Source organism: Cibotium barometz, chromosome 13 (genome assembly GCF_041138505.1).
Source record: "Cibotium barometz isolate CiBa-2024 chromosome 13, ASM4113850v1, whole genome shotgun sequence".
Classification (NCBI taxonomy): Eukaryota; Viridiplantae; Streptophyta; class Polypodiopsida; order Cyatheales; family Cibotiaceae; genus Cibotium; species Cibotium barometz.
In genome coordinates, this window is record NC_141058.1 from 16,963,118 (window position 1) to 16,974,348 (window position 11,231).

Here is an 11,231-nt window from a genome sequence, read left to right on the forward strand (position 1 = left end):
TGAGTAATTCTTTTCGGCGGGCAGTAACTTACGAGACATGTAAGCTACTGGATGACCATTCTGTTGCAATACACCTCCAATTGCGATGTTACTCGCATCGGTGATCACCTGAAATGGTTCGTCCCACGAGGCAAGGGCTAGACAAGGTGCTTCTGACAAAGCCACCTTGAGGTTCTGGAATGCCTCCAACGCTCGTGGAGTCATTCGTATCTTTTGCCTCCTTGTTTTCACTCCCTTTAGCAGATCGGTGAGGTCTGTCGAGAGCTCAGAAAACTTATCAATGTGGGTGGAATATGCCTGGCATATACCCACAAATGATCTAATGTCATAAGCAGTCTGAGGTACTTCCCAGTTAACAATCTCGGCCACTTTAGCCGGATCAAGTCGAATGCCTTCGGCACTGATTATATATCCCAAATAATGTACCTGGAACAAATAAAATTCTGACTTCTTTTCATTGACATAGAGCTCGTTGCTTTCCAGCAACTTAAGGACTTTCTCCACATCAATGTCATGCTGCTCAACTGTAGCTGAAAATATGAGTATGTCGTCCAGAAATATGAACACACACACTCCAATCAACTCCCGGAAAATACGCATCATCATGCGGTTAAATGTAGCTGGGGCGTTCGTCAAACCAAATGGCATGACCACAAATTCATAGTGGGCCCGTTCTGTACGGAAAGCTGTCTTGGGGATGTCCCCCTCAACAATCCGAACCTGGTGGTACCCACTCTTTAAATCCCATTTAGAGAACACCTTAGCTCCATTCAGCCTCTCGAGAATATAGTCAATTCGAGGCATCGGGAATCTGCTCTTGATAGTCAGCTTGTTGAGTGCACGATAATCGACACACAACCGAGAAGACCCATCTTTCTTCTTGACAAATAAGATCGGTGCTGCAAATGGCGACACGCTGGGGCGGATGAAGCCAGCTTGCAACAATTCTTGGAGTTGGCCGTCCAACTCCGATTCCATTGCCTTAGAAAGGCGATACGGAAACTTGCTCGGGGGTTCCGAGCCTGGGAGGAGGTCAATCTTGTGATCCTCCGGTCTGGACGGGGGGAGCTGGGGAGGGAGACTATCCCGAAGAAAAATCTTCTGGAACTTTTCATGGAGAACCGAGTACTTCTCGGAAGCACTGGCCACCGTCTGGGCTGTCTGGATGTAAATCATCGCACACTGTGCACCTTTCCTGACTGCTCGCTTAGCCTGCAAGTGGCTTATGAGCGGAAAGTTTGGAATACCTGGCTCACATTTAATGGTCACCGGGGTGTTTGACACATTCCGATCAATCTGGAACGTGTGCTTGTCCCACTTGACATCAGGAAGAAACTTGTGAAACCACTGGATACCCAAAATTATGTCTGCTCCTACAAGAGGGGCAACCATAAAGTCACGCACAAACTCTATGCCCTGAATCACTAATTTAGCACCTAGAGCTTCATACTTGACGCTCGTTGTCATACCTGTGCTAAAACCCTCAACTTGTTTGTCCACCGGAGTTAGCTCGAAACGGGCACGCCTAGCGGCCTCTTCCGTGATCACATCCTCCGTGCTGCCGCTGTCAAACAAGACGACGACTCTCTGGCCACCTATGTAGCCAAAGGACTTGAGCAATTCGTTGCGCTCATACTCCTGGTCATGGGCGCCCTTCTGCTTATCTTCGAGCTCCCGGCTAATAATTGCTCCAATTGAAGCACCGGGGGTTGAAGAACTAGGGGTAGCCACTGGGGTCTGTGTGGGAGCTGTGCTCACCACGGAAGCTGTGGAGGCGGCGGCGGCCTTTGGAGGCTTCTTCGGGCAATCCCGAGAAGTATGTCCTTTTGTGTGACAAAAGTAACATCTACCCTCCTTCCTGTACTGAGAAAGCTCCTCAGCACTCAACTTGCCACCTGTCTTGCCTGCCTCCGCTTTCTGGTCTGGAGTAAGCTTAGACGCATTGTTCGAGTTCTTGGAGCCAGAGGCTCCCGGGCTCTGTCCTGGGGAAGACCCCGTCTGGGTCTGGCTTTTGCCCCCCGAGGCGTTAGCCTTGGGAGAAGCCGGCTGGGAAGTCTTGGGCTTGCCACCATTGTGTTTCATCTCTGCACTCTGCGCAAGCGAGAGTGCGTCCTCAAAGGTGGCTGGCCTAAACATACGCACCTCCCATTGGATTTGCGTGTCCAGGCCATACAAAAACTGCCCTTTCTTGTCCGCATCAGATAAGCCTAATTGTAGACACAAGGTCGAAATTCTATTGGCAAACTAAAGGACTGGTTGCGCATTCTGACGCGCACCCCTGAACTCGTCTTCGAGTCGCTCAAGGTAGTGGGGCGGTAAAAACCGCTGCTTAAGGTCACGGACGAACTCGTCCCACCCATAAGCTGCCATACCTGATCTGGTGTGGGCATGAGCCCACTGAGTCCACCAAGGAATGGCCTCACCTTCCAGGTACCAACTGGCTAAGATCACTTTGTCAATATCTGATTTCCTAACTGCGGCAAAGTAAGCTTCAAATTGATGTAACCATGAATACAGAGTAGTGGGATCGAGTTTACCATTATACTTACTCAAATTCATTTTCTCGGGAAAATGATTCGAGGGCGCCGCCGGTGTCAATCTGGCGTCCAAAGCTCGGAGGTAACGCTCGTGTTCCACTCGTCGCATGGCGTCGTCTTCGCGTTTTCGAATTTCCAATGCGCGCATCTGCATCTCAAGCAAGGAGCTTGGCTGCGGCTGTGACCCTGCGAGAGGGTCTCTGTGACGAGGATCTGGTATCTGGGATACGGAAGGAGAGGGAGGAGGAGATGGAAAACGCGACGCTGGAGAGCGAGAACGCTCCTCCAGAGCCAAAATCCGCGCCTTCTGCTCATCCAACTTGGTTGTCTGGTCTGCGATTGCTCGCATCATCTGCTGGAACATGTCTTGTACACTCAAGCCGGGTGCCCTAGCTGGGCTGCCGGGTGCACTCTGGTCCCATGGTTCTCGTTCTCTCTCGTCGCCGAAGTTCGCCATAGCGGGAAAATGCAGTTCCTTTCCGGAACGCAATTTGACCATCCACTATCTGTGTGGGAGACTTCCGGAGGCTTCCGGAGGCTAAAAACCAACCGTCCTTCGAGGGACAGGAGTCACTCCGAAAGGGGTAGTCCACCGGCGTCTAAAAACCAACCACACGAGCGAAAAATTTTCTGGTTTTCTTTGCTGAATCTTTGTCCTTGAAGTGAGCTCTGATACCACTGTAATATGCGGAAGCTTCGGAGAAGGATCGGTACTTCAAAACTCAGAAAACAGCACTCTTTTCGCGACGGAATTAACGCACAAAACTGAAAGACGATGTGCAGAAAATAGAGAGAGAAGGGGGAGATGGAGACGGACACAGTATTGGGTCCCAATTACCCTCTGTAGATCCCCCACCACGGATGGTGTATTTGCTTTATTAGAATGATGTAAATCTGAAAACAAATACAAAGTACTTGACCTTTTCTTGGCTGGAAAACCTGCCCTTGACCTTCAGTCCTTCACCCCTTTGCTTTAGCAATGTTCTTGGCTGTCCTGGCCCTTGGTTGCTTGGAGCTCTTGGTGAATTATGAGATCGATTCAATGAGATCTTGGCTGGGCTTTTATACCCCTCCCTTCATGCAGTCGGCTGGCTTCAGGACAGCCTCACGACTAGGTATTTTAATAAAATACTTTCACACTTTAGTAACTGCTGCTTTCACACTTAGGCAATAATCTGGCCATTCTGCGCATGCTTCTGGGCAGCACCCTGGCTGCTGGGCATGCTACGCATGGGTGTGGGGACTGCCCCTACATCTGGCTGCCTGCTGTTTAGGGCTTTGGACCCAGACGGCTGCCTGTCCAGCAGTAGTACAGCTGGCCGACAGCCCCTCCAACCCATGCCTTGGCTGGTGGGCAAATCTTGGGCCCTCCTGGCCCCTTGGGGGTGGTTCTACACCTCCCCCATGCCCAGACTAAATATGCAAAATGCAAATCCTTGCACTGGGGTAGCCCTATGGGCTGGCCCCATCTCTACATGCAAACCTACATGCCTACAGAGGCCTGGCATCCAGTTGCAAACCAGATACACAGAACATCTGACATCATTCCAGAGGGAGACTCACAGCGCGGACTGGCACTGCTTCTTGTGCAGGACATTGCACACCTGACCTCGGACGACTGAGATGGATCCCTGGCTGACTCGTCCCGGACTGGGCTCACATGGGACCAGTTCACCATCCCAGGTCCTGCACCTTCTGTACAGAAATGTCTACGTGGCATCCAAGTGCGGGATGCACGTGACATGGAATGATGTCAGATGTTCTGTGTATCTGGTTTGCAACTGGATGCCAGACATCTGTAGGCATGTAGGTTTGCATGTAGAGATGGGGCCAGCCCATAGGGCTACCCCAGTGCGAAGATTTGCACTTGCACTTGTAGTGTGGGCATGGGGGAGGTATAGAACCACCCCCAAGGGGCCAGGAGGGCCCAAGCTTTGCCCACCAGCCAAGGCATGGGCTGGAATGGCTGTCGGCCAGCCCTAGGGCTGCTGGACAGGCAGCCGACAGGGTTTGAAACCCTACCCAGCAGGTCAGGCCAGGTGTAGGGGCAGTCCCACACCTCTGCGCAGCATGCCCAGCAGCCAGGAGTTGTCCCAGAAAGCATGCGCTCTCTAACTGAGCAAGATAAGCCCTCTTCTTCTATCGCACTAGGTGCCGGAAGGTAATCCGTGACTGTTTGTGAGTGGCAACACCCATGAGCACCTCTCTCTGTAATCTGATCCTCATCTCTCTGCACTCCTCATCATACTAGCTGTTCTGGGGCATGTTCCCAGATCGTCTCCGTGTAGGCTGACTATGGGGTATGCCTTTGATGCTGCAGCATGAAGTGTCTCTATCAATATCTAAGTGAGCTCATCTCATGGCCGTCCCGGCTCCTCGACACATAAGCGTCTGTATATCTCATCCGTGTACACGGTGTCAGTCTCCCTCGTAAAGGTATAACGAGTGTGTGTGGAGACGTGTCCCAATGGAGCGATGCTGAACTGAAATGTGAGAGTGAAGGACAAGATAGCATGATCCACTGCTATTCCAACCGGCCAAGTGCCTACCATAAAATCTTGAAAAGAGGGAATGAGACTGGGCTGAGCCATAACATAGTCCACTGTACTAGCACCATGCCGATGTGGAAAGCTAGTGAAACCGCCCGTTGTCGGGAATCTCTGTAGGCCATTCAGGATGGCCAATCCATGTGCAGTCCCCATGTCTATCAAATACCGCCCATACACTTTATGTTCCTCATCCTGTGAGAGTCTAGATAGGCCCATATCCCTAACATCAAGCTCCCTCAACATCTCCTCTGAGGTATCATAAAATACTGTCTGGTTATGGGCGGTCCTTGATTGATCAGCAAAAGGCTTACAATGGTGGTAGCCAGCAAATGGGTGCTACAATGTGTGCTTGAGGATTGAATAATAACAAGTGATGAGAGGAGGCCATGAAGTTGGTTGATTGGCATCAATCAGCCCACGACCTATAAACATGAGAAAAATACATGTTTGCCGATAAAAGGCCATGTTCCCACAACACAAAGAGATGCACGAAATTCTAACACCCCCTATGCAGCTCATAGTGTGCAAAAGTCTAAAGAAGATAAGTTGATGAAGATGAAACCATGGACACTCAAGTATTGCGCAGTACCGGGTACACCTCGGAAAGAGCACCTGCCAACCGGACTCCTCGAAACAAAATGCCACCTTGAACAGCAAAGAAATCTGCTTGGCTCCGAAGTCCCACACCAATGTGCAGTGAACTCCAACTATATAGAATGATGAGCTCTCAGAGATACCATGCCCATAATCCCCCAACAGTGGATTGTGAACACATTATGTCCCAAAACCTGAGACAATGAACTTGGAACACATCCTGTTACATACACTGAGCTTGATCGTGATAACGAACAACAGGGCCTTCTTTATACCTTTATGTGGTGAGAATCTTTAGCATCCAATTTAGAGAGTAGAGAGAGAGAGAAGAGAATCAGAATGTAGAAGACGACACAGTATTGGGTCCCAAATACCCACTGAAGGGCCCCGCCTAGTATTTGCTTATATTATTCTTTGGAGAATTTTGTACAATGCTGGAGTAAACAAGCGATATGAATGCCCAACACAAGGACGAGAAAGACCATACGTCGACTGAGTATCTATCTAATCCGAGGCTCTGCTAAAGACTCTTCTAGTCACTGATGCAAGTCTAGATAGCTGTAGGACTGCACATATGCTGGCTGAATGTGAAGAGGAGCTTCCTTGTTGCCTGGAGTCGACTGGATGTTGTTATGCTTCTGCACTTTTACTGAATTACCTAAATATCTGATGGGGACTGAAGCGCCTGTATTTATATGGCTTCAGGGATGCAGTCGGTTGCCTCAGGAGGCTGTCAGCTTGTAGAATTCCCATGATTGGCATTAAATGCCTAGTTGGCTGCTGGTCGGACAGTACAGCTGGTTGGCAGGTTGCTGGCCGACTGGCTATCTTGCCTGGCCGGCAGTTGCCCAAGCCCACCAAAGGGCTGCCGACTGGCCTAATTGTATGGCTAGGGGTTGGCTACCCCTTGCAAGGCTAGCCCACAATTGGGGCTGCCTTGGTGCTGGCCCCTTCTACATGCAATGAGCCTAAAAAATGTCCAATCATGCATCGCTATGGCTAACATCTACATGTACCTGTATGATGAATTCTCCAAGTGGGTTAAAGAGGACTGACACTTGACTGACCTCTAAGGCTCAAAGACTGACGTACATAGCTCGTGCCTGACTGTCCCTGGACTGAGGGCTCACAATGGGGTCATGGCATACGACAAATATTCCTTAAAAAGGTGCTGCTTCCGTGCTGCACTGATGATCATGCTAGTGTGTCATTGTGTGCCCTAGTGCCGGGTGCACGTGACACATCCAATCCATAATCTTTGCTAGACCAGGCAATGAATCTAAAACGAAATCAATCCATAGCTACCAAAGCAGACCTTGTCTTGCTAGATTTTCCATGCTTCGAATTCTGACTCACAGTTACCATGCACCAAAAAATGGAGCTGCTAACAGCCCCCTCTCCCACCCACGAGCCTCCTCTAGTTAGAAGCACGTGGGGGAAACCTATCCTTATGGCTAGAGAAGCACACCGTCCTCCTGAGCCGGTAGGGCCTTGGGAGCACTGGAAGAAGAAGAATCGGAGTCACTGTCTTGGTCCTTGTCCTTGCCTTTCTTCTTTGAGGAAGACTTGTCCTTGACCTTGGCTTTGTCCGTCTTCTTGGACAAACAATCCTTTGTCAAGTGACCTTTCTTCCTACAAGAGTAACACTGGCTCTGACCTTTCTTCTGCACTATAGCAAGTGCTTGATCCTGACCATTAAGAGACATCTTGAGCTTACCCTGTGAAACGAGGACGGACTCTTCTTCCAAGAGAAGGGAGCTAAGGTCATCAAAATCCCAACTTGCTTTCTGTGACCTGGCACCGCAAAGCCCAAGAAACCACATCGTACTCCGAAGGAAGCTTCGTGAGGATATCTGCAGCCAACTGATTGAAGGACAAGGGAGCACCCATTGCGAGTAACTGGTTATGGATAACTTTGGCCTTCATTAAAAACGATTGAATCGAACTGCGAGCAGAAAATACCAGACTGTAGAGTTGCCCTTGGAGAGTAACTGTCCTCGTCGAGGAATCTCGAGCATAGAGATCCTCCAACTTGGACCAAACTTGATGTGCACTGGCAAGAGTTTGCCGGTGAGACGACCTTCATGACGGTCCACACAAGCACCGAGTGCGCTTTCGAATCACGATAGTACGATACTCCCAGTCTTGTAATTCTGCAAGGAATTCATCGTCCTAAACCTGGGTCCAATGCCTTGAGTTTTGAGGATGCTTGGGCTTCTTCTCACTGCCTTGAACAATCTCCCATAGATCCTTATAAATAAACCAGAGCCATAGATTCAGCTTTCAACGAGCATAGCTGGTTCCATCCATCTTGTCCTCCTTGTTTGTACAGGAGGGAGCCATATCCACAGCAACAATGAACACTACAAAAAAGAAAAAACGCAAATCCCAGCAGTCCAAGACTTGTCTCAAGCACTTTCCAACGGAACAAGGTACGAGGATCAATCAAGAAAACACCTCCACCCACTGACCTGACTGTGAGAACAGCCACCACACCACTAGCTACTGCAGAAAATGCTTAGAAAAGAAAAACGCAGCTTGTCGCCTTGCAGGGGTTGCATGAGGCAAGAGCACCATGGGGAGAAAAAAAAACGCTGATGTGAAGAGGCAATCAAGGAAGAAAACACAGCTGCAGAAGAGAAATACAGCCACCGACTTGCTTCCAGAAACGCAGGAGGGAGGAGGGGATCAAAATGCAGATGATGGTGGCCAGGTACCTAGACGTTTGATTATTGATACCATGTTGGAGTATGCACAGGCGGAAGCATAGACAAAGGAAGGGAGAGAGAGAGAGAGAGAGAGCGATTGCAGACAATATCACCTTGATTGATTAGCAAAAGGCTTACAATGGTAATAGCCAGCAAATGGGCGCTACAATGTGTGCTTCAGGATTGAATAATAACAAGTGATGAGAGGAGGCCTTTGTAAAGGAGGCTATGAAGCTGGCTGACTGGCATCAATCAGCCCACGACCTATAAATTTGAGAAAAATACATGTGGGCCAATAAAAGGCCATGTTCCCACAACACAAAGAGATGCACAAAATTCTAACAGGTACCAATCCAACAAGGCAGGTGCTCTCCCCCACACTTTCCAAATGCTGTTAAATAATCTGGAAAAAGGCCCAGCCAACTATGACCTGTGTCACATTTACATGTCTACAAGCAATGATGAAAAAATGCCTTCTAAGGAGGATATCCAAATAGCATACCTCTGACCTTGAGCTTGCTCTCATAAGACCATGTCAAGATTATACCCCAGACCCCTTTTGTGCAAAAAGAATGGCAGTTTGCCAAGCTATCTTTGCTCTCTATTATCCTAGACGTATGCATGCATTTACATTAGTATAATCAATAATCAGCCTATTTTGTCCAGCCTGCATCTTTGAAAATTTCCAACTTAAGGACTTGTACTGACTTATTCTGTCATTCCAGGTTGGCATCGATGTAAACTTTCTATTTCTGGTGATGGGTCTAATGGTTTCGTCCACAGTCCCCCCACTCACATTCATGCTTATGTGGCCAGCTGTTCCTAAAGGGGCGGCAATAAGTAGTGCGATTGGTGGGCAGATTTGTGCAATCACTGCTTGGCTTCTCCATACAAAGGTACACTACTTGCAATAAACTATGATATGGTCAATACAATCTACTCTGATAGTCACACTGACTAGAATTGTATGTGGGATTGAGGCAGATTGCATACCACAAGTTGACGATTAGTGACACACTTCAGAAGCTCGGACCCACTTTAACTGGAAGTGTAGTCTCAATTGTGGCTTCTGGTATAATTTGCACTAGTTGGACCTTATTATTTCCAGACAGGACAAACAGTTATGAGAGGTTGGTGATCTCTGTGTTTGCTTCTTGCTTCATTCCCCAGACTTTGGGGGTTGCTTGCTTGTAGCTCTCTTAACAAATTTTTGTCGTTTAGATTTAAAGAAATACAGATAATGGATGTGGCCCTGGAAACTTCACTAACTGACGAAAGTATCGAGATGGATGTATCTTTCCGTCGTTCTTCGGCAATAGCTATAGGTTTGACTGTGCTGCTGGTTGTTTTATGGCCTGTTTTGACAGTGCCTGCTGGTGTATTTTCTGAGGTAAACCGGTTCTCTATTTTCTCTACTACTGCGTACAATCAGGCACAATAAAGAAGGCTTTCAAGGAACAACTATGGCACCCTTTCCTTAGCCTATCAACTTTGAAGTTGTTACATGTCCTGTATACACAGGATTTCCCTATGGGGATGTCTGTACTGAGGAAATCTAGAGCTCTTAGGTCAATGCTTGAGTTTGCCAATGTAAGGGGATGCCCAAAGGCATAAATTTATAATTTGGGTGTCCTCTAAAAGTTAACTCTTCCTCAAGAACTGGCCTTCGCTCTCTAGATTCCCTAACTACACACCCGCCCACAGAGAAATCTGGTAAATATAGGACATATAACAACATTCATCAACTTCCTTTTTACTGACTTGTCTGCAATGATTATTTCAGAGCTACTTTGGCCTTTGGGTAGTGATCTCTATAATCTGGGCACTACTTGCCACAGCTATATGCACTTTCTTGCCCTTGCTGGAATCGCGGCAAGTCATCTGTGATGTCTTGAAGATACTTCTGTTTGGTAAAAGATCACAAAAAGGGTAGGAATCATGATTGATTCAAATCAAATTCATTGAATGGATGGACACATTTTTCAACGCATGAACACATTTATTGCCTTCCACAGGACTGGTTCTTGCATCCTTTGGGATGGCATTATTGTTTTTTTTTAAAAAAAACATGTGATATAACAGTTAAATTTCGCTGTAAAGATGATGTGCTTGTTCTTATGCATTCGTCTTAAGCTACCAAACATTTAAGACAATATTTCTCAATCTTTTTTGAAAAGATAACTTAAAGATAAAGCAAACCATGCTATAATTTCCCAGGTGATGAAGGTACACGTCTTTCCACGCCTTTGTGTGTGGGGTGGACGATGACTCCCAAGCTACCGTGGCCCTGTCCACCTTGTTGTCACCCCCTGCTCACAAGAAGTTGCAAATGAGACTTATTGAACTTGGCCAATGCACGACCGCAAAAAAGACCCAACAAGAAGTGATGTAGCTCAAGACCTCCACCACAAAGAGGAAGAGAAAGGGGGCTAGCGAACCGAGTAGGAGATGGGGAACCTCCCTGTGTGCGAAGAAGAGCCCTGACACCTGCTGGCTCTCGAGAGGTTAATGGAGTATTGTGCATTCTTCTATGTCTTTTATCATCTTGTTTATAATATTATTCATTGAGTGAGAAAGCTTGTGTGCATCATCTCCTTGTCGTGACTCTCGAACACATATTGTCCACAAAGAACCATCCCCTCCTTGGTGTGCCAAACAGCTAAACAGCTCATGTACACTAAAAATTTGGTACGATCGGTGGGACTCTTGAAATTTTTGGGCTCTTTGTTATTTATCCTTGTATCCTCTCCGATACGCATTCTTGTGCTCAGTGCGAGAAAACTCAATAGCATTGCATTGTAGGAGAGTACAAACTTGGATTACAAAAAGTAATGGTTGTCCAC

General features: G+C 47.8%; 2 protein-coding genes across 9 annotated transcripts in view; one reads left to right on the forward strand and one right to left on the reverse strand.

The window, feature by feature from the left end:
• The window catches only part of LOC147632426 (urea-proton symporter DUR3-like), a 120,663-nt gene extending 110,155 nt beyond the window's left edge, over positions 1 to 10,508 (forward strand). For both annotated transcript variants that reach the window (XM_086807248.1, XM_086807247.1), the window contains exons 12-15: positions 9,114 to 9,284; positions 9,373 to 9,518; positions 9,610 to 9,778; positions 10,172 to 10,508. In XM_086807248.1, the coding sequence (XP_086663374.1) occupies positions 9,114 to 9,284; positions 9,373 to 9,518; positions 9,610 to 9,778; positions 10,172 to 10,321 (636 nt within the window). In that variant the 3' untranslated portion in view covers positions 10,322 to 10,508. The remainder of the gene's footprint in view (positions 1 to 9,113; positions 9,285 to 9,372; positions 9,519 to 9,609; positions 9,779 to 10,171) is intronic.
• The window catches only part of LOC147632427 (uncharacterized), a 109,937-nt gene extending 98,925 nt beyond the window's left edge, over positions 1 to 11,012 (reverse strand). For 5 of the 7 annotated variants that reach the window (XR_015267197.1, XR_015267195.1, XR_015267196.1 and 2 more), the window contains exons 1-2: positions 10,789 to 11,012; positions 10,588 to 10,697 (exon numbers count right to left, since the gene is read on the reverse strand). Coding sequence is in view for 2 of the 7 variants with exons in the window: in XM_086807250.1 (XP_086663376.1) it covers positions 10,588 to 10,697; positions 10,789 to 10,912 (234 nt within the window). In the remaining 5 variants the exon portion in view is untranslated. The other 2 variants (XR_015267199.1, XR_015267198.1) reach the window with 2 other exon arrangements.
• Positions 11,013 to 11,231: the final 219 nt, after the last annotated feature.